The sequence below is a fragment of the Aspergillus fijiensis genome (assembly GCF_003184825.1).
Source record: "Aspergillus fijiensis CBS 313.89 unplaced genomic scaffold BO72scaffold_45, whole genome shotgun sequence".
NCBI classification, from domain to species: domain Eukaryota; kingdom Fungi; phylum Ascomycota; class Eurotiomycetes; order Eurotiales; family Aspergillaceae; genus Aspergillus; species Aspergillus fijiensis.
The window spans coordinates 260,218-281,368 of NW_024469021.1; the positions used below are offsets into that span (position 1 = coordinate 260,218).

General features: G+C 52.8%; 7 protein-coding genes across 7 annotated transcripts; 3 read left to right on the forward strand and 4 right to left on the reverse strand.

Moving 5' to 3' along the window:
- The first annotated feature begins 2,620 nt into the window (after positions 1 to 2,620).
- On the forward strand, positions 2,621 to 3,004 carry BO72DRAFT_450470 (uncharacterized protein). The gene has a single exon (XM_040945263.1). The coding sequence runs from the start codon at positions 2,749 to 2,751 to the stop codon at positions 2,956 to 2,958; it is 210 nt and encodes a 69-aa protein (XP_040798807.1). The 5' UTR covers positions 2,621 to 2,748; the 3' UTR covers positions 2,959 to 3,004.
- A 2,335-nt stretch (positions 3,005 to 5,339) lies between these two features.
- Positions 5,340 to 7,694, reverse strand: BO72DRAFT_479314 (epoxide hydrolase). The gene is made up of 7 exons (XM_040947570.1): positions 6,979 to 7,694; positions 6,504 to 6,910; positions 6,424 to 6,432; positions 6,159 to 6,345; positions 5,955 to 6,075; positions 5,727 to 5,882; positions 5,340 to 5,662 (listed from the first exon to the last, which is right to left on the reverse strand). Exons 1-7 carry the CDS (start codon positions 7,194 to 7,196, stop codon positions 5,573 to 5,575), a joined length of 1,188 nt encoding a protein of 395 aa, XP_040798808.1. The 5' UTR covers positions 7,197 to 7,694; the 3' UTR covers positions 5,340 to 5,572.
- A 1,576-nt stretch (positions 7,695 to 9,270) lies between these two features.
- BO72DRAFT_450474 (putative aminotransferase) lies at positions 9,271 to 11,061 on the reverse strand. Its single transcript, XM_040945264.1, has 6 exons — positions 10,840 to 11,061; positions 10,654 to 10,783; positions 10,282 to 10,602; positions 10,155 to 10,232; positions 9,597 to 10,104; positions 9,271 to 9,546 (listed from the first exon to the last, which is right to left on the reverse strand). Exons 1-6 carry the CDS (start codon positions 10,947 to 10,949, stop codon positions 9,491 to 9,493), a joined length of 1,203 nt encoding a protein of 400 aa, XP_040798809.1. The 5' UTR covers positions 10,950 to 11,061; the 3' UTR covers positions 9,271 to 9,490.
- An 852-nt stretch (positions 11,062 to 11,913) lies between these two features.
- Positions 11,914 to 13,616, forward strand: BO72DRAFT_461057 (nucleobase cation symporter-1 family protein; the record flags this gene model as incomplete). Its single annotated transcript, XM_040946499.1, has 3 exons — positions 11,914 to 12,049; positions 12,093 to 12,733; positions 12,786 to 13,616. The coding sequence occupies 3 exons, from the start codon at positions 11,914 to 11,916 to the stop codon at positions 13,614 to 13,616; spliced, it is 1,608 nt and encodes a 535-aa protein (XP_040798810.1).
- A 154-nt stretch (positions 13,617 to 13,770) lies between these two features.
- On the reverse strand, positions 13,771 to 15,046 carry BO72DRAFT_529944 (IPI1/TEX10 family protein; the record flags this gene model as incomplete). The annotated part of the gene is made up of 3 exons (XM_040950271.1): positions 14,926 to 15,046; positions 14,786 to 14,858; positions 13,771 to 14,720 (listed from the first exon to the last, which is right to left on the reverse strand). The coding sequence occupies exons 1-3, from the start codon at positions 14,971 to 14,973 to the stop codon at positions 13,771 to 13,773; spliced, it is 1,071 nt and encodes a 356-aa protein (XP_040798811.1). The 5' UTR covers positions 14,974 to 15,046.
- A 611-nt stretch (positions 15,047 to 15,657) lies between these two features.
- On the forward strand, positions 15,658 to 17,115 carry BO72DRAFT_488035 (hemolysin-III family protein; the record flags this gene model as incomplete). Its single annotated transcript, XM_040948018.1, has 2 exons — positions 15,658 to 16,119; positions 16,245 to 17,115. 2 exons carry the CDS (start codon positions 15,658 to 15,660, stop codon positions 16,713 to 16,715), a joined length of 933 nt encoding a protein of 310 aa, XP_040798812.1. The 3' UTR covers positions 16,716 to 17,115.
- On the reverse strand, positions 16,886 to 20,646 carry BO72DRAFT_461060 (uncharacterized protein; the record flags this gene model as incomplete). Its single annotated transcript, XM_040946500.1, has 7 exons — positions 16,886 to 17,149; positions 17,179 to 17,197; positions 17,322 to 17,350; positions 17,525 to 17,568; positions 17,739 to 17,815; positions 17,949 to 20,129; positions 20,216 to 20,646. 7 exons carry the CDS (start codon positions 20,644 to 20,646, stop codon positions 16,886 to 16,888), a joined length of 3,045 nt encoding a protein of 1,014 aa, XP_040798813.1.
- Between the last annotated feature and the right edge of the window lie 505 nt (positions 20,647 to 21,151).

Here is a 21,151-nt window from a genome sequence, read left to right on the forward strand (position 1 = left end):
TATCTGAGACCAAGGAAGCAGCAACACGGGCGATCGGAACAAGAGATTTCGAAACAACAGGGTACATCTTGAGGTATGGGGTGTAGTATATCAAGGGCCGATAGAACGGCGAACTGTCACAAACAAGCAGGCGGCTACTGTATGCAGCGGCGCTTGTTCAGGCAGTCAACGGTCTATCGGATAAGAGGAATAGCGCGGTGGAGGAGTTGGTAGTTGGTGAGGCTCAAATAGGCTGAAGGCGAAAAGGGATCGAGTCAGCAACGATCAAGTCAGATAACTAATCTTCGTTTTTTAATATTTCGGGAGGCGTTGTGTAGATATGAGTGTGTGTGCGCGCAGTTTTATGATGACTCTTACTCCGGATCTCACTAGGCAAGGAACCGAAGAAGGCTTTAGGCTTTCTCCTGTCCGGGTGACTGTTAAGAGGCGGCGGGCGGAGCACAAGACAGACTGACAAACTGACAAACTGACAATAGTGACTAACTTGGGGGCGATCCAGTTGCCAGACTAGCCACACTAAAAATGATTCAGGTTGAGATGGCAACCTGAAATCAGGCAGGGAGGCAAAATGGCAACACACACCGGGAGGAGGGAAAACAAGAAGACCAGACAGACTATTCGAGTAAAAATGGAAAGGGTGGTTACTCACCGCGGGCGAGAGTGGCGAGAGTGGCGGGACTTTGGTGGGTGTGGGTGTGAGTCGAGCGGACGCAGGGACCGCTTTTCTTCAGGGCGAGTTTAAGAGCGGAGAGAAAGAAACAACGGGGGAAACAAAACAAGGGAAAATCAGACCACCAAAATCCAGTACAGAAGAAAGAAAAACAGTGAACTTTGGCTACCACTCTCTTCCTAAAAGGGGAATGAACAATAAAAAGGGGAGAGGGGAGAGGGGAGTGTGGGGGGAGGAGGGAAGGGAATAGAGAAGACAAGGAAAGGAGAAGAGAGGCACGGGGAAGAGGAAGAAGAAGAAGAAGATGAGAGTCGAGGTGAGTGAGTCGAGTGAGTCGAGTGGGAAGGCAGGAGTAGAAGGGGAAAGTAGCAGTAGCAGTAGAGGGATCGGGAACTGGACGGGAGCGGATATCGAGTGGAGGAGGAGGACGAGGAGGAGGGAGGGCGATGACTCTTCTGTGGCTGTTCCCGCACGATAACTGGGCCTGGTCCAGTCCTACTTAATACACTCTCCACACTGCACCAGGCTCAACGACTAGAAGGGCCCGACTTGGGCATTACACTAAGTCATTCGCTGATGCTTATTTGTTCGTGACTGATGACACTCAATAACTAGTTACTAGGTAGTTAGACTGACTTATTCAGTCTGCATTAGCTAAGTTCACTACTAACTTCACGAGGATAACCTAAGCAACTGCCCAAGTACTCGTAAATCTCCCCGATGATCCCGTAGTTCATGATCCTTTTGCTCATCATCATTGCTGATTATTATTCTATTATTCATCCAGCGGAGGCAAAGACAAATGTTTGCCCTCCCCTTCCCCCTCTTCGATGTCCCTTCTTTTCCTTCGATGGATGGCAGGATGACCATGGTCGAACGAACCTATTACGAACCCCCCCCTCCCTCCCCCCCGGCACTTTCTGGATTCCATCCCATGTTTGTGAAATGGATGGGGTGGTATCGGCATGACTAAGAATCCACGACAGACCCAACCCCCATCTCTCCGGCCTGGTGGAGTCACTCAGCCATCCGTTCAATGATAACCACCACCTTAGCAAAGTTGGCAATGGTGGTTGAACTCGTTCGCTACCCTATCTTGAGCTAGTGTGCTATCATCGGACCGCCCAACCATCCCCGGACTCCGGTAGTTCAGTTCTCTATCAGTTCTTTCTCTTCTATCGATAGGGAGTGGGCTAGTTATCTATCTAGGTGCTTATGACGATGACTGTTGTCCTACCCCGTCGGGAAGAAAAGAGCGAGAAAAAAAAGCCACGCAGCACTGCCAACCAGCTCCTTATTCTTTGAGAGCGACATCGGCCATCAAACTAGTTACATATTATGCATTATCAGCAAGTACTCAGTAGTTAAGCGACGAACTTTGCTAAGCAGACTACTATATAAGAGCCGGGAGCAACGTACAGTGGTCCATTCAAAACGCGACGAGCCCATCGCGTTGACGTCTATACCCCATAGCAGGCGGGCGGTATTGCTCAGGGATAAATCAGCCGAAAGCCAGTTGGCTCACTAGGCCCCCCATCCGCCGAAGCTAGTTTGATCACAACTCAGAAAGTGACATTTTAAGTTACTTATGATGCTACATTGGTCACCTTACTTTTGTTCACGGTACAATTTTGTGCATTCGGAGTTCTCCATCCACCCACTCGTTAAAAAATCAAGAGGGCGGGCTGCCGGTTTCGTTCGAAGACCCAAGGGAAAGGGAAAGCAGAAAACTTCGGGACTACTTGGTCAGTCAGCCAACCACCGCGGACGGATTATTTGCCAGCCACGCCACCATAAAAGAAAACTCGTACGGGTGAGGCAGTGACACGTACATGCCACACACTCCCAAACATGGCGAGATCTCTGCCCTAATTTTACCATCCTCCTCCTTTTCCCGAAGGAGGCGTCACCCAGTAGGGAGAAGAGAATGGAACAACAAAGGCCTTTATTTGGGGGTCAGTCCACGAGCATACGCCCTCACATCTTAGTCACCTACTAACTACGTACATAGCACAGCCCGTACACTGTATAGGTAGGCCATGCTGAAAACCTCCTTCTATCCACTATCCACTATCCACATGTCTTGCTGCATTAGAAGTTGCACCTCCCGACCAGAACAACTGGCTGTGAAACCTCTCTCCGCCTCCCTCCAGTCGGTCCGATTAGGGAACCTTCCTGATCCCTCAGGCTCAGCCCCAGGCAGCCAGGCAACAGCTCCCTCCCCTTTTTCCGGCCCAACACTTACTCCGGAAAGTCTCCGCCCGCCGCCGCCTGCGCGGGTTGTATGATTAATGCTTTGTCGTCGTATCGGAGGTCCTGACCATGAGATCTATATCCGGATATCCATTATCCAGAATCCGTAAGGTCAGGCTATGTGTCTCTTCTTATCCATGTTCAGCAGAGTCTCGGTACATACTCCGATCACTCCAGCCGTATACTCAACTTGATCTTCAACAAGACACAATCCACAATCCAACAAAAGAAACCCTCCCATCAAGTGATACAACAGAACGAACCCCCTCCCCAGCGGAATGCCGCGGAAGTGCTAAAAACTCACGTCCTGTGCTGCACTCCCCTCCCATCCCCCTCCTCTTACTCCGTACCCTCCGTACTAATCAATCCGATCCTACTGGAACAGACCCCTACAAAGCAAAAAGCAAAAAAAGCAATTATTATCAGGGAAAGCGCATCGGACAAGGCTAGATAGAGCCTGTCCATTCATCTCATGCATGCATATCTAAAGAGTTTACGAAGCAAGTAAGCATGCAATCAATTTACTGTAGGTACAGTACAGTACTTTGGTTCGACAAAATGTCAAGCACAGACAACACAGATGGTTACTAGAATCTTCTGGGTTCTGGGTCTGTTACCCTATACTTCCTGACTCTGAGTTCGAGTATGAAGCTATCATCGTCATCATCGTCATTACTTCTCGCCGAGGTTCCGAGGTATACTAGGTAGCGCAATCAAGGTGACTTCAGCCTCGCCTCGTGTCCTTGTCGGATGCAGATGTCGATAGAAACGAGTCTAACTAACTAAGAATAGTCTGCTCTCAGCAAACACAAAAAAAAAACGGTATCTGAATGTGTACAGCCTTCTTTACCCTTACCCTTACATGGAAAGACAACTTAGACCTAAACAGAAGATCAACTTTCCTAAGCCCCATGACCTTCAATACCCACAGGGCCCAAGTCATGGCGTGAGTGGCTGAGGGGCAAAAGAACATCCATGAAATCAGTAAAGAAAGAAAGAAGAGAGGGGAGAGGGGCGCGCTGTGTGGGGGAGCAAAGCAAGCAAAGCGTGATTGGCAAGTGACCGACCGACCGGCCTCTCACTTTTTTTTTTTCGCAGAATTTGTCCTACGTGAGCGGGCCGGCTGGACAACTTTTGCCCCAGCCAGCCCTGACCTGACTAAAGAAACCCAGAGAGGTTAAGACTCCGTCTCCGACTGGAAAAAAGCACCACACGCACACAAAAGAGTGGAGCCAAAGGCGCAGAACCCAATGACGCGCGGGGTTATTCGCGCGGGGCCCATGTTGGAACCGACCGGCCAGGCTGCCAGGTGCACTGCGAGGTTGCAGCAGGCTGCAAGGCTGCAAGGCTTGCGGTTGGTTAGTTACAGCCTACAGGGATTTTTTGTGTCGTGGGCCTGAGGCAGAAACAAAGTCTCAGGCATCCCACAGAAACCCCGCAGTGCCCTACAGGGTTGGTGACTTGATTATAACCTGGTATCAACCGACATCGCAGCAGCGGGCGAATAGCTTGTGTTTGGTTAGATGCATCCATCGAGATGGGATGTAGAGCAGGCTGGCAGAGCACAGAGTAAACTCAGCTTGCACCCGTCCCGGTTCTAGACTGGGAGATTGGTACACAGCTGTGAATGCAATATATATTCCATCCTACTGTAGCCGTACATCTCGCCCGCGAGATAACCAGGGACTCAAAGTAACGAACTCCACCTACTCATACAAACCACCTTAGTACCTCAAACAACCAAGTAAAACCTCCCAAGCATGAGCAAGCACCAAACCAAATGAAAAGCCCCCTCACCCACACACAGTACATACCTCCCGAAACTCAAACCCCCTTCCTCCAAACAGACTGGACCATCCAAAACACCACTGCACCAAACAAACAAACAAACACCGTGAACCCCTCAGTCCCTCACCAGGATGGAAATACAGGTACTTTTATCCCCCGACACCACCAATCACCACCCTCACCGTCCTCAAACCTTCCATCCAAACAAGGCACAGGGCAGCCCAACCCCTCATCCAAGATCATGGATAGAATGAATCCTTGAATCCTCCGCCCATCTAGAACAGCGGGAATACACAAAAAAACCAAAACCAAGACCTGGAGCTCCGATTCGGGAGCACCATGCAGGTGATATGCAGAGCTAATGCCGGCTGATGTGGTGGTGCCGCACGGGGGCCACTCAGAGGGGGACCGTTGCGTAAGTTATGCTTTTGGTCCTCTGTCTGGTGGGTGGGGAAGGGCTCGGTTCCGTACTGGTAGTTAATAGCAAGGATTGTATTTGCTCGAGAAGTGTACGAGTAAGAAAGGTGGTGTTTGAGGCGGGTGGGGTGTGAAGGAAGGCAGCGTGGGCTTGATGTACTGTGCTGTGTAGTATTTACCGTAGGTATAGTGCAGAAGAAGGGGACTTTGTCACTGCTGAGATAGGGTGGAGGAACATCGTCTATGGTTTGTATGTTGATACTTCCTCGGGTGAGGTGGGACTACATTGGAGTCAAAGATGGAGAGTCTGGAGTCAAAGACTTGTATACTGTATGTGCAATACTCCATGCCACAGGGCTGACGAAACACAATATGGGTGTCTGCATATACGACGAGGTCCCTCGGCCTCAGATACACAACCGAGCAGCAAATCGACCACATGGATCACTGGATATCAGCCCGCACCTTCTCCACGAACGCAGTCAGATCCTCCAGGAGATCCGCCGGCCGTTCGAGCGCGGCGAAATGTCCTCCCTATCGTAACGGTTAGTTGGATAACTACTTATAGCATCAAACCAAATGAGGAGGATAGACCAACCTTCTCATGCGTATTCCAGAACACCAAGTTCCCAGTCGTTTCGATCCACGCTCGCGGGACTGGCATCAGCTCTTTAGGGAAGTAAGAGAACCCAAACGGTTTCTTGATGTACCACCTAGGGTCCTCGGCGAGCTGAAGTTTAGGCATGGGGACTTGCTGCGCGTGGTGTTACTACACAAAAAGGAACGGAGGGAGGGGGCCAATCCCCAAGAACAAGCTACGACATACCTCGCGATAATGGTAGATGCACCGAGGGAACGACTCGGTGAGCCAATACAACGACACCGACTCGAGGATATCATTCAGAGGGAGGGGGTCGTCGGGCCAGTCGAGGAACTTTTCTCCAACCCTAATTATCCGCCGATAAGCTTTCCATGAAGTAGGGGTAGTAAACAACCACAGCAAGCCGTGTACCGAGGAGCAGAAACTCACCAAGCAAGCAAAGCAACCGGGTTCGCCGAAAGGACGTTCCCGATGGTGCTGGGCCGACTGCCATGCTCGAAGCCGTAGGCGGCACCGTAGGTCATGAACCACTCCCCGCGAGCCAGGTTCTGTTTCTCGAACTCGGAGATGGACGAATCCTGCACGTGGGCGGGTTTGCCCATATAGCATGCGTTCACTGGAAGGGGTTGTTCTTCCACGTTAGATCGTGGACCCAGCCCCTCCTGTCACACTGGTAGTACTGGTAGGAACTTACAATGAACCGCTGCTCAGTCAAATCAGTAAGCCGTACTTTGACTTCACACTGAGGGAAACACAGGACCCAAAGAGACATACCTTTGCAAGCATCGTAATCCACCGCCATGATCCGACCAATCCTCGACCCAATATCACCCCCCTGTGCCACATATCCCCCCTCGAACCCGAGATTGACCATCACCTGATTGATGACCCTGGCCGTGTCCTGTCCCGTGAAGTCCCGGTCCAGAGGGGGCCCGGAGGACAGCGTAAAGCCTGGAAGGGACGGTACCACGAGGTGATACGGAAGCTCCTCCGGGGAGTACTTGTCCTTGAGGAGAGACAGGAGGGGCAGGAACTCCAGGAAGCTACCAGGCCAGCCGTGCAGTAGAACGATAGGGATCGCATCAGCTTTCTTCGAGAAGAGACCGACAAAGTGGATGGTCATGTCCTCGATCTCGTAGGTGAACTGCGGAAAGCTGTTGATGCGCTGCTCTGTAGGTCGCCTTTGGCCCTCCTTGGTGATTAGTGGGATTCGATATAGCGGGATAAGCCTTTGGAGGAAAATGTTTACCAGTCGAAGCTTTTCCACGCCTGTCGTGCTTCCAGGAGCCAGTCTCGAGTGATACCATATTTGCGATCTTCCTGCGAACTTTCGTAGGTGGGCGGGGCGACCTTGGACAGCTTGACCAGCACGAGGAGCTCTTCAATCTGGGCGTCGGTGATGTGAAGCTGGTAAGGCTTGGGAGGAATCTTGGCTCCGGAAGGGATGTCGCTGTATGCGAGAGCCATTTTGTTTTGGATGTGGGGGACTTGTAGCTGTGGTCAGGATGTTGGAGTGGGTGAAGGGGTCGTTGTTGATGTTGATGTTTTTGATGTGCAGAACGCATGATGTAACTGCGGGGTCGCGGGACTCATTATTTATCTCTCATATGCAGCACTGACGACCGATAAGTCAATCAACTGATTGACCTTCACTCCATGATTATTAATGCTCCAAATTGGGGTCTGATCGGTGAAGTTGAGAGGTGAGTATGGCTCCAAGTGACTCAGTGTCGGTGGATCAATGGTAATATCGGCTAGAGCAAGTAAGCCTGCACTAGCATCCTTATGTGGCATGGTGTTGAGCCTAGAAATGAGGCACAAGGATGCAGTGGTCAAAGCGCAGCAGTTGTAAGGTATTGGTATGGCGATGATTTGTGCGAAGGTACGTGGTCTATTTGTTAGATGTGATATAGACCTTTTGCTTGAGTGCTTGGTGCGCCCCCCAAGATACTCACTAATCCCTCACCCCTTTCCCGCTCATCTGTGGACCTCTAAAACTATCCAAGAAAGTGTCTATTCCCACGAGAGAAGCGCCATCGAGCTGGCAGCGAAATGTGCATCGGCTCTTTCAATACAATAGAACCTACATAATCTATTTAGTCATCCTCACCCTCGACCCAGCCAATAAACCCACAGCACGATCCTCCACCGGCCTCAGCACTTGTACTCTTTTCAGTCGCCTCCATACTTCTTCGCGCCGATGGCATCACCTCGATGTTCGCGGTGAACCAGAAGAATTCAGAAGGAAATAACATAGAGGTAGGTGAACATCATGCCCCAGCCAGTGGTTGGAACCTGCACCACTAGACGGCCATCCAGCCGATCCCACCGAAGAATAGAGCAGTGATGCCGGGGTTCAGCTCGCGACCGATGTGGAATAAAAGACCATATGCCCCGTACTCCCGCCAATGGCCACCCTTCGCAGGTGTCGGTTTGGGGAAGTCATCTTCACATTAAAGCTGCGGATATAGACGAACGTTGAGAATGTGTAAGAGATGATAAGATTGGTGATCAAGAGCTGTACATAGTGGTCTGTGATATAAGTCTAGACGTCCAAATGGGCATCATGTATATGGATCCCAGCAGTCACGAGAACCAGAGTGAACGCACTTGAAGAGAATGATACAATGGGAATTATCAGTTCAGATCGACCTCAGAGAAAGAGGATATGATGATTACTTGTCGACACATACCATTGAAGCAATACAGTGGCAGGCGACCATGGTTCACCAATTAGTGCCGTGGACTTCTTTACCGGAAGTATTTAATAAGAAGAGGCCAAAGATATGGTAAGCTATGGTGGTACTCTCTGCGTTGATGAGTTGCCTATGCTAAGACCATGTAATCCCGTATTTGCTTTCACATTTGCCCAATCGATTGGCCGGACGAGAAGAGTGGGTATGAGACAGTCAGCAATACCATTGCAACCAAATGCGAAGAGGTCTAGTAGCAATGGCAAACAAAAAGTGATGGCTGCGACACTCAAGCTGTAGCAAGAGGTTAGCTTTGCCTCTAGATGGGACGGAAAGGCAAGGCACACGGTCCCCTAAACTTGTACTCGGTTGTCGTGAACAAGTCGAGTGGGATTAATTTGAGATTGAATGGTAATTCGTAGATGACGCACAAGAGAAACGCTCTGGGGCTCGCATAGATGTCAGACAAACGCCTGAATGCAACGGACTGTGCTCACCCAGGTAAGGCGAACGAGGGGCGACGACAGGAATGATTCCTTGCGAGCAAATCACACCCAAAGCGACAGCATCGGTATTTTGGCGCTCATCGAACAGCCCCATGTGCGGATAGGATATTTTATCTTGTCAATGCCTATCAGTCAATTTTTCCGGCTGACTGGAAATCAATATCCGTGAATGTAGTACACATTTGCGTTTCATGCCAACCAGAATCTAGGTTGGGCCTACATTGACGGGAACGATGTTACCCCTATGAAGCTCGCGGGAGTGATATCCTGAGACTGGAAGGTTTGGCTACGTGAACGAGATGTTAGTCTAAGAGACTAGTATACTTGAAAGCCCTAGTCACAATTAGCTAAGATAGTATAGTTAGGTTACCTGCTGTCTACGTCCGGTCTGTGTTGCGAGTTTGCTGTTTGCGCATCTTAGGTTCAGCAGTCATTCGAGCATACAAAGCTCTGGCTTGAAAGCGACATGTTTGGTTCAAAGAAGATGATTCCAGTCTATTTGGATCGACTAATGACTAACATCAGACTGGAACTTCGATGGGAGATGACAGGCTATGGCGGCTTATATCGCGGCAACGACTTCCCGCAACACCTTCACAAGCGAATTAATCTCGTCCTCTATCTCAGGTCAGCAGATTGCTCGATCTCTGTAACAACTCGATGCTTACCCGTATTATAGTGCAGCATACTGATCCGCACGACACCATCCTCGATGTCATCCAAGCCAATGATATCCTTGACCAGACGGTGACTATACATATGCCCACTTCGGAAGCCAAACGGCGATCGCTTCTCAACCTCCTCCACAAAAGCCTGACTCTTGATCCCCCTCACCACAAAACTGATGACAGGAACCCGAAGCTCCTTGCTTGCTGACGGTTCTCCATAGATTGTGATACGTCCCTCTTCGTTCAGATAGTCCAAAAGGATCTTCTGTAGCTTCTCCTCAAAGGTAGCGATCTGATCCCACGCTGCAGAGAAATCAGAACCGAAGTACTCGAGAACGCGAGGGATGCTTTGCGTCAGCTCGTAATTTGCCGAGGCGAGATTGAGCTTTAGATCGAGTGTTTCTGTGGACTTGAAATAGTGGCACAGAGGGCTGATCTGGTCATGGATCCGCGATGCAGCGTAGAGTTGGGCCATATGAGGACCGTAGACTTTGTACCACGAGAAAGCCTGTCCTTGTCAGCATATGCTGATGTGCCATCCATGAGCTTCGCACTCACGTAAAAGTCAACGTCAAGGTCTTTAACATCAACCTGTCGGTGTGGGGCGAGTGCGACACCGTCGACGCACACTAGGGCCTAGCAGACGTGAGATTGTAGCCCCAACATGGTGTCACGAAACTCATACTCGGGGATACTGATGCACTAATGTGGTGATCTGCTTGACGTCGCTGATGGTGCCGGTGATGTTCGAGGCGTGTGGAAACGCCACGAGCCTTGTCTTGTTGGAGAGCAACGCTTTCAGCTCCTCAGGGTCACAGATGGGATTCTGACGGTCGGAAGCCGACCACCATTTCACTGTCAGCCCCAGGCGTGTGGCGATTCTATCCCAAGCAGCGGAATTGGCTTCGTGGTTCAGTTTCGAGATAATAAGTTCGTCTCCGGGCTGAAAGTCAAGGGCGGTTGATAGATTGTGAAGGAGCTGCGTGGTCGAAACTCCCAGGCAGATCTAGGGAGAGCTCCATCAGAGTTGATCTAGACTGAAGTCGATGCCTCGTACCTCCTCAGGCTTTGCGTTGATGAACTTAGCTGCTGCTTCGTAGCCGTGACCGTAGGCGGCAGTTGACGCTTTGGCTATTTTGTAGGAGGCGCCTAATTGAACGTTGGTGCTCGAGAGGTAGGTCGAAATACTGCATTAGAGTCAAATGAGAATGTGTTCATCCCACGGTGTTTCGAGATCACCTACGATTCAATGACCGAGTCCAAAGCCTGGCTGCCTCCGGCATTGTCGAGGAAGACCTGTTCCTGGTTCAGAGCAGGAAAGCGAGATCTAGCCTCAGAAATGCTGAAAGTCATTGTGTGAGCAACTTAGATGTAGCGATTATGGTAAATTGAGAAGAAACGGCTGCGATGAAGAAATGGTTTGGGTAGAAGGAGAGAGAGAGAGAGGAGCGAAGGCAAGAAGAGGAGTGACCCCGCTTGATGACAATCTACTTCCACCCCACGCGATCCACCTCATGTTCCTTCCCCTCTTCCATTCTCTCATCTCGGAGATCCTTTCCGTTATCTATCAGCTACACTACACCATACAATGCTTTGTGCCATGGGTTGACTGCCTGCAGTCGATAGGGAGGGATGACAGATGGTTTTCACCATCATCATCAAATCTCTTGTTGTTTTGCCAAGCCTCGACCGTCCAACTCGCCTCCGTGATGCATGCGGAACAATGGTGACATTCGTGTGTCACTTCGACAACACGCCCTCCAATGTCTTACTCACCTTTATCGAATAAGTTATCATTGAATGCAAGATTTGACGATGGTCCCTACCAATGAGAGCCAATCATTAAGCTCATATTATCCGAGTGCCACCCATGGATCGATCCAGATGCTCAAAGCGGGCGAAGTTGGAGTTTATCTCTAAACGAGCACACGACAAAGAGCTTTAAACCAGCCCAAATTCATTTCGAAAGAGCTGACACCTACTGGAGCCCTCCGCCCTCCGACCTTCTTATCGGCCTGTAACTGTCTGATCGCATGTGGCATCCAATCGTGGGTCGCCACAGCTATCATCCAGCAGGGGCGCTTATCTTGCTTATCTGACCCTGGGCCATCGATCATCAATAGGAGCCTGCAGGGTATTATAGTCGATCGCCGGGCCACATACAGTTGCTTCTCCACTGGGGCGCGACAGCGTGTGCGACAATCTTATTATCCCTTACGTTGTATCCAGTATCATCCGTTTTGTGCACCCATCTCTCGACCGGGAACGACACCTCCTCAGCATCCCAGTCCATGACGAATGACAACTATCGATAGATATGAAGTTTGCTCGGCCTCATCTTCATGTGGCCCAGTCGAGATCTGCTTTTGCAGAGGGCAATTCTCGGTGGACAAACCTCGACCTCGACCCGGTGCCCCTGCATCGCCGCAAATGGGGCCCTCTCAGTTTCATCTGTAGGACTATCCTACATCAATTTTGTGTACTCCAGCTGACTAGGGTTAGCTTACTGGATTTCTGATGCTTTCAATGCAGCCACATGGCAGTTTGCTAGTAGCATCATTGCTGTCGGTCTCAGCTGGCGGGAGTCGCTGGCCATTGTCGCCATATCATTTTTCATTATGTCATTTGTCATTGCCGGAAATGGAGCAGTGGGTGCGATCTATCATGTTCCCTTCCCGGTGATCGCGCGAGCCAGCTGGGGCTTCTGGGGATCATATGTCGCTATCATCTCCCGAGTTATCCTGGCACTCTTCTGGTTCGCCATCCAGAACGTCAACGGGGGTAATGCGGTGCGGGTCATGATTGGCGCCATCTGGCCCAGTTTTTTGAGACTGAAGAACGACATCCCCGAGGATCAGGGCATCACGACGAACGGCATGGTGAGCTACTTTATCTTCTGGCTCATTCAGCTGCCGTTCCTCTGCATCCACCCGAACAAAGTGCGATGGTTGTTCGTGGCCAAGTCGATCATTGTTCCGATCGCCTGGATTGCGATCCTGATCTGGGCGTTTGTCGCCGAGGGTGGAGGGGATATGTTTGCACAGAAGCCGATGGTCTCTGGTTCGCAGTACAGCTGGGTATTCTTGTCAAGCATGACCGCGGTTCTGGGGAACTACGCCACTCTGAGCGTCAATCAGGTATGCTTTCCATGACGATAATGAACTGCGAAAAGTGTCTAACGAGAAGCAGTCTGATTTCTCTCGATACTCGCGTGTCACCCCCAAATGGCAGCTGCTGTACGTGCCAATGCTGCCGATCATCTTTACCTTCATCTCATTCATTGGCATTGCCGCTTCATCGGCGGGTCAGGCCCGTTATGGTGGCACGATCCCCTGGGATCCGATCGAGTTGATCAGCCACTGGTCCAGCCGAGCGTGTCGGTTCTTCGCAGCATTCTCGTTTCTGCTGGCTTCCTTGGGCGTCAACATCTCTGCCAACTCCATCTCCGCGGCGAATGACCTGATGGCCCTGTTTCCGGAGCATGTCAACCTCCGGCGGGGCCAGATCATCTGTGGGTTGCTATCCTGGGCGCTGGTGCCGTGGAAGATCCTCGAGTCGGCGGGCAACTTTATGAACTTCATGTCGGCATATGCGATCTTCCTGGGGCCGATTGCAGCGATCATGCTGTGGGATTTCTGGGTGCTGAAACGCGGCAAGTACGACACTCTGGCATTATACCAGCCATACAACCCGATCTACCGGTACACATGGGGAGTCAATTGGCGTGCGATTGTCGGGTTTCTGGTGGGGGTGGTCCCGAGTCTTCCGGGGTTGATCAGTTCTGTGAACAGTAGCATTTCGGTCGGGGTGGGGGTCCATCCGTATCAGTTCGGATGGCTGCTGGGGTTTGTGGCCACCAGCATTGTGTACGTGGGGCTGTCCTTCTGGTTCCCGGCGCGCGAGTCTCTGATTGATAGGGCTGTGATGGCGGAAGAGATCTACGAGGCGCGGGAACCCGTGGAGGGAGTGTCGGCTGGCTCGGACGAGGCGTTGCACGAACAGGAGAAGATGAAAGTGTAGTTGATCCCGAGGCAGCCAGAGTACAGTGTAGTACATCATTCCAACTCTCCTCTTATGACCCCCACAAGTCTATGAGAAAGAAAAACCCAACGTGTCCATTTTTTACAATCCATAAAAGACGCCAATACCACGGATAAAGAATGCAGAAAACACTTCAAACCTCCAACCCAGCACCCCTCGCATACCCCAGCGCCTCCTTCAACACCTTACTAACCGCCGACGACGCGCGACCAACCTCGCCGCCATCCTGCCTGGCACTCTCCACCCCGCGCTCGACAGCCTTCAAGAACCGTGCCGCAAACACCCGGAACCGATCCTCGCGGGTCTCATACATCTCGCCTTCCTCATCCCTGGGCTGCCCAAACAGATTCAGATAGACATAGGGCTGCGCCGTTTCGGGAAGCATATGCGCCTCCACCTGCGCCAACGGGAACTCCCAGTTCCCAACCGCAGCACCAGCAGCCCCGACACCCTGCTCCATCACGACATCCTCCCCCTCCCCCTCCTCACCCGCCCCGATCCCAGCCTCCAAAAACTCAGCCAACACGCCCAGCACCTTGACCATGGGCCGCCCGGCACTCCCGGACTTCCCGAAGGCCGCCCGCGAGGCCGACCACTTGGACGACTCCTCGGTGTGCCAGCCCAGCACGCTCAGGAAGCAATTGAGGGTCTTGATCCAGCCGCCGGCGCAGCCGACGACCTCGCGGCCGGCGATCTCGACCAGCCACGCCAGCACCTCGACGGCGGTGACCCGGATCTCGGCGGCCAGGTGGGTCATGCCGGCGCGGATGAAGGGGAGGAGCTGGGCGACGTGGTCCTCGACGTCGCGCGGGGGCAGGGCGCGGAGGAGCTTGAGGAGCTGGGTGCGCACGCCGGTGTTGCCGTCCAGGATGAGCGGGGACAGGGTCGGGAGGAGGGTACTCACGGGCTGCGGGAGACTTCCCCCCGCAGTGGGGCGGCTGTTGGTGAGGTGCGTCGTCAGGTGGGCGAGGGAGTCGCGGCGCTGGGCGTCGGATTTCGAGCCCAGCAGGGAGACGTGGTGCGTGAATTGGGTGGTGGTTGTGGGCGCGGTTAGCGTCAGGGATTGTTGGGTTAGGGTTATGCCTGTTTTCTTGGTTAGTATCATGCAGAACAGAATTGAGAGTTCCGGGGGGGAAAGGGGTGAGTACTCTTCGCTTTGAAGCTGGTGTCGGTGAAGTTGTCGGGTTTGGCTTTGGTTTTGCCGACTTTTAGTTTGGCTTTCTAGGGGGGTTGCGTTAGTATGGATGATCGGGTGCATGGAAATGACCGGGGGGTGGGGGACGCGTACTTGGAAATCCTTCTGTTTCTCCTTCTTTTTCTTGGAGCTGGAGCCCATTATGTCGGTTTATTAGGGGGCTACCGAGGATGTGATTATATTCGACTCCGTACGGCGTGTTCAGGGATTGAGATGTGCTGGTTGTCGTTGTCTTGCTGGATTGCGACTGGCCGTGGAATTTTTATACCGTCACGTGAGGTCATGTGAGATTCACTTTGTCGCGTCGTGATTGGTTGGCAGGAGTATAGACACCATCTGGGGTAGTGGATAGCAGGCATTGCAATTGAACATGGTGAGGTGTAACATGCTCTGTAGACCATAATTAAAAAGTGGGTGTCTTTTATAGACACCCCTGTAGATCCATGAATCCATCTCGTCCTACCACAGCCGATACCTTAGAGCAAGAACTCCTCTCGATTGCCTGCACACAAACTCGATTACACTATGACAATCAAATGCTTACACAAATTAAAACCCATCACATTCAATACCCATCCAAACACCCCTTCCCCCCCAAAGGAAAGCATGCAACCCCAATGGTGACACGAGTAGCACCTACCCTACCCTACTCTCTCCAGCCAGAACCACCCGACAAAACCCCCCGAACAAGACCACACATCCAACCCCCATCATCAACCCCCTCAACACCCTACAACCACCTTTTCCTGTACCTCAAACCTCCTCTCCCCCTCATCCCTAAAATATCCATATCCACAAACATCCCCAGAAACCGAATCCACAAGAATGCAATCCCAAGTCCTCCACCACCGACACCATGACACCACCACCACAACCACCACCCTCCCCCAGTCCCCAGAACAAACACCCCTCCCTCCCGAAACCAACTACACCCTCCCCAAACAAACCACCTGGCTCCACCCAGCCACCTACACGACCCTCCACCACGAGACCTTCAACATCTACACGCACCTGCTCCCGGCGCTGTGCTTCCCGACGCTCGCCGTCCTCGCCCCCGACCTACCGCGCCTGCACATCCTCAGCTCCACCGCGTGCCTACTACTATCGGCGGCCTACCACGCCAACAACGGGCACTCGGCCTACGCGCTGAAAGCGGACTACTGCGGGATCCTGGGGCTGCTGGTCAGCAACTTTGTGACGGGGTTGCATTCTGCGTTTGTGGGGGCCCACGGGGTGGAAGGGGAGGAAGAGGCGAGAAGGTGGTGGCGGGATGTTTATATTGCTATCGTGAGTTGAGGGCCCTTCACCTACTAGACATGGCATTGAGAGTTATGCCGGAGCGGAGCGGAAGAGCACAATTGCTAGCGATACTGAATGTGATGATGGTGATGACGACGGGGATGAGATTACAGACCATCCTCCTCACCCTCCCTTCGCTGGGTCTGCATCTTCATCCTGCTGCGGCGGCGGCTTCATCGTCACGTATACCTACGGCCACTTGTTCAGTCGACAACATAGTCAACAGCACACTCGACAGTACAACCACCAGCACAGCTACCACCACAGTCACCAGCACATTAAACAATCCCCACCGAAACGACCCCCACCGCACCCTCCGCGTCACCGCCCTCATCTTCACCGGCCTGAGCGCCCTCATCCCCATCACCCACCTGTACCTCCTGCACGACGCCCGCTACCTCCTCGCCGTCGGCGTGGGGTGGTATGCCCTCGAGGGGATGGCGTTGATCCTCGGCGCCGTGGTGTATCTGGTTAGTTTTCCCCCTCCTGCGCAAGAATTGGATATCACCCCTATAGACATACCCAAAAAGAATGCCGTGGAGAGCACGCACATAAGCAAAAAGGCTAAAATGAACCCCCACTAAAAGAATAAAATCCCCGAACGATGGTACCCGCACAGTAAGGTCTTCATGCTGTGGTCGTCCCATGCCTTCTGGCATGTGCTCGTGCTCGTCGGCATGGTGGCGCATACGATGGGGCTGGCTTGTGCGATGGGCGTCGAGGCGGGAGGGGATTGATGTTTCGTAAAGGTGACTTAGGACTGACGGGGTTGGAAACTGGACTTTCCAGATTGAAGGTGTGAGATTGGGGGTAATGGGTCGTTGCCATCCATGTCTTCGCCTTGGATTTCCGGGTTCGGTTTGGACGGAGTCGTGAAGCCAAGACGAGAGGAATCGGCAGTCGTGAAGATGCGGTAGACTGACTCAGTTTTGAGTGTGGATGGGAGATCATGGATACCGAGTATCCTCCAGGCGAGGATGGTGCCTTTAGCAGTCGCGAGATTAGACTGGACATTAGACTGCAAACCAATACAACTAATATTCTTACCTGAACCCCTGCTACCACCCTAGACCACAATCAGACCTACAGATCTACTACCTTATCCCACCAAACAAAAACAATACCATAATCATCAATCTCGAATTCCACTAAACCCACTAACAAAACCATAAAAAGAAGCCATGACATACACATAAAGCATAAACTCATCCATGAAACTCTATCCGCATATAAAAAAGGTCAAAAACCAAACAATGAGATGCGCACTTCTGCCCGGTCCCAAGTCTCAATAAATAGAACCAAATCATAAACGAAAAAAGCAAAACAAAACAAGAGACTGGAAGCCGGGACAGACGCGATTGTATCAAGCAAGATAAAAACAAATCACACACACAAAGTTCACAACAAAGAAGACGACATCAAGCTGATAATTCCGCCCTTGGAGAGAAAAAGAGAAGAGCGACGGTCATCATCATCCGGATCTTTTCACCTTTCGCCCGATAACAAACATCACGCCATTATTCTGTTACTTCTGGCCATCCCCCGAAAAGAGATAAGGGAAATTCCACGTGTCGACTCAAGAAAGAGTTCATTAGAAACAGTCACACTGCGCATCCACTCGGCTAGCGAGAATATGCAATCGGCTTGGATTCGGCGGAGACTGAAGTCGACGTGGTCATCATGTCTATATCATGGTAAGGGTTTTGAAGGAGTGTTGATAGGGTGGTCGACAATGAGATGTATCAACAGTCGACGATTATCGAGATTAAGGTAAGAAAAAAAAGAAAAAAACAAGGCAAGTAATGAGCTGCCCTCACAGACTCATCGTCAGCCATTCCCACTCTTGACTCGCTCCCTGTCCACCGGCGATACTATGATTGACAGGGTTGGCGGCAGCAGGGGGCATGGCCGGCGCCAATGGCACCACCTTCGAACGACCCGCCGACGAGAGACTCGGTTTGTTGGAATCATCCATAGCGTCCACGTCCGTGGCTTTTTCCAGCCGACGCTGACGCTTAGGCGCCACTTGAACCGAAGTGCGAGCCTGACCAGGGGAGGATGTTGTCGGGGTGGACTTCGGAGGCGCAGCTGCAATAGGCACCACTCCCGCAGCACGGCTGGAGGACGGCGGACCCCCGGGCATTGCAGGCGGGGACTCCGACGAGGTCGTGCCACTCTGAGCCCGGCTCGAGGTGGGCGTGGTCACACTCGCCTGTTGCACCGAGTTCTTGCGCGCCGACTTCTTCGACGACCGCGACGTACCGACCGCCAAACTGTTGGCACTGCTGCGGTTGCGCTTCTTGATCACGTCCGTCTTGAGTGACAGGGGGCGCACCACACCATGCAACTTTAGGAACAAGCCACAGGCGTTACACAGAGGCTGCCCTTCCGGGTTGCGACGCCACAAGGGGGTGGTTTGAGTGAAACAGTTCGTGCAGGTAGTCGGCCCGCTGCTCTCACCGTTCTTGGAGCCTCCGGGGCTGGCCGGACGGGAGGGAACGGCACTGCTCAAACCAGACTCGGGCGGGGTGTTGGGGGACGTATGAGAGGTATTATTGGCGCTCATGCTCTGACGTAACAGCTGAGAAGTGTTCGGGGTGGAGGTCGTGCGTGCAATCTTCTGCCGACGGGGATCCTGCTCCCGATTGCGGACCTCACTGACCGAGGCGGCCGATCCGTGCGTCCGGCCCAGACTGCCGCCTTGGTTCCACTCACTCGGAGTATCCATCATGTCCGCCGACCCGATAGTCACATGCTTACGATGCTGAGCCGCAAAACCAGGCAGCGAGTGGAACGAGCCCGGAAATTGACCATCCCACTGCATCCCTGCATTGAGGTCCGCAGCCTCATCAGCCAAGTCGTTGGGCATGGCCAATCCGGCGCGGTCGGAAAATTGGTTGCCATCGTCATCCTCGTTGTCCGAATCAGCCCCAAAGCTGAACATGGCTGCGTGGGAAGCGCCCGTGCCAAAGTCGCCCAGAACCTGCGTCGGATCCACGTGCTGCGGCTGGGGAATAGGGTAGCCGGGAGAGTGCATCGAGGAAGGAGGGTTGCTGGCGTGGTGGGACTGGTCCTGGTTGTACATGTAACGTGGCTGCAACGATGCCGACAGGTTCGACGTGCGATGCGTGACGTAGTTGGGAACCCGCCGCTGCGTACGCGCATCAATCGACGGCATGTCAAAATACAGGTTATGCTCGCCATCATAGGCCGGCTGCGGCGTCGAGGCCGTCGACTGGTACCCTGAAGGTGGAGGGGAGAAGAAATCGGTCGAGTTCAAGGACGAGGCGACGGGTGTGTGAGCATACAAATTGGCAAACGGGTTTCCTGACGTCATGGGCGAATCGCTGGGCGAAAACGTGAAATTGGTCTGGTAGGGACCCGCCGAGGTCAGAATCGGATCATCGCCCAGGTTGAACGTATCCAAGCCAAACGGCACATTGGGAGAAGTGTGGTTGGAAGGGTGAGCGGGCTGGTGGTTGCCGTGGTGCAATCCGAACGCCGACGACGCATCCAGTGTGTAGTCGGGCACAGCACCTGCCAGGTCGGGGTCATGGTGGGCCAACATCGCGTTCGACAGGGGTGGCACTTGCGGGGACGCTTCGGCCGGTCGCTTGCGGGTGGGAACCTGGAGACCAAAAAACTGGCGCTCGTCAATACTAGTCTTGCGGACCCGACGAGGCACGTAGCCAAATTCGCTGTTCTTCCGCTGGTCTTGAGGAGGGTGGGTAAACGAGGCGGGCACGGGGGTTGGCTCCACCAGATGTTCTTTTCGAGTGGATTTGATCGGAATAGCAGCCGAGTTTGTCTCGCCCTTGGTTGTGACAGGAGAGGGGTGATCGGAAGGAGATTCGAAGGGAACAATGAAATCGTCGAGGTTCATGGGATCCGCGGCCAGGTCGGTAGTGGAGGGTTGGTGCGAGGCGACTGGCGTCCGGTCGGCCAGACGTAGCTGGGCGATCCCACTCGGACCCGAAATGCTGTGTCTCGTCGACAGGCTGGCATGGGGAAGAAATATGTGAGCGATCATTGCCGCAAGAGCGACCGTGGGGGGGGGAGAGGCGGTGATGCGGACGCCACCTACCTAGACTGCTCAACGCGTTCCCGTTCCTTGCGTCTCAGACTCATTGCCATCATGCGCCAGGTCAAGTTCTCCATACGCTCCTGGTTGGGGAGTTGAGCCTTAGTCCTAGAATAGAGCTTCCATATCTGGGTTGCTAAAGGGTCATTCCTTTGCATCTCATCCGGACAGTCGTTACTCTCTCGGGGGGACTTCCACTCGGGAAACAGCGAGTCGTGGAGTAGACCGTCCTGAGCCTGAGAGGAATCGGCAGGCGAGATAGGAGAATCGAAGGAGAGATCGTCGGAAAGTTGAGAGGACGAGGGAGGATGAGGGAAACGATAGTTGTTAGAGGTGGTGGTGGTGGTGGAGGAGCGGCGGTCGGGGTCGGCGGAATGTAAGGTCGAGGCAAATGCCGCGGATTGCGTCGGTCGCACACCACTCAACCCAGACATCATGACCGAATCTGGGTGTGGGATTGGGGGGAGGGGCGAGTGCTATTGGCAGGGCCCACGAGGGGCAGACCGGGCAGAAACAGGGCAATCTGACGGATTCAAGTGATTAATAAAGAATTATAATAAAAGAAAAGAAAACGACCAGAAAGAACTAGTGCGAGTCGAGAGAGAGAGAGAGAGAGTGAGTCGAAGCCCGGGCCAGATAAGAGCTGCAGAAAAGCGCAATCGGGAAAGACGGGCGAAAGGGACCAAGCGGGAAAGGCGATAAGAATAGTAGTGGAAGGGAAGAGTGGGAGGGAGGAAATTGCAGTAGTGGTTGGTGGTGGTGGTGGGTGGTAGTGGAGGGGGGAACAGGGAAAAAAGAAAAGAAAAGAAAAACCACCAAGAAAGACCAAACAGCGAACAAGCAGCAGGGAATTGATTGATTGGAAGGGAAAGGATGGGGAAGAGAGAACACACCACCAGTTTTTGGACAAGTAGAAGACGTGTAGGTGAAGAAAAGGAA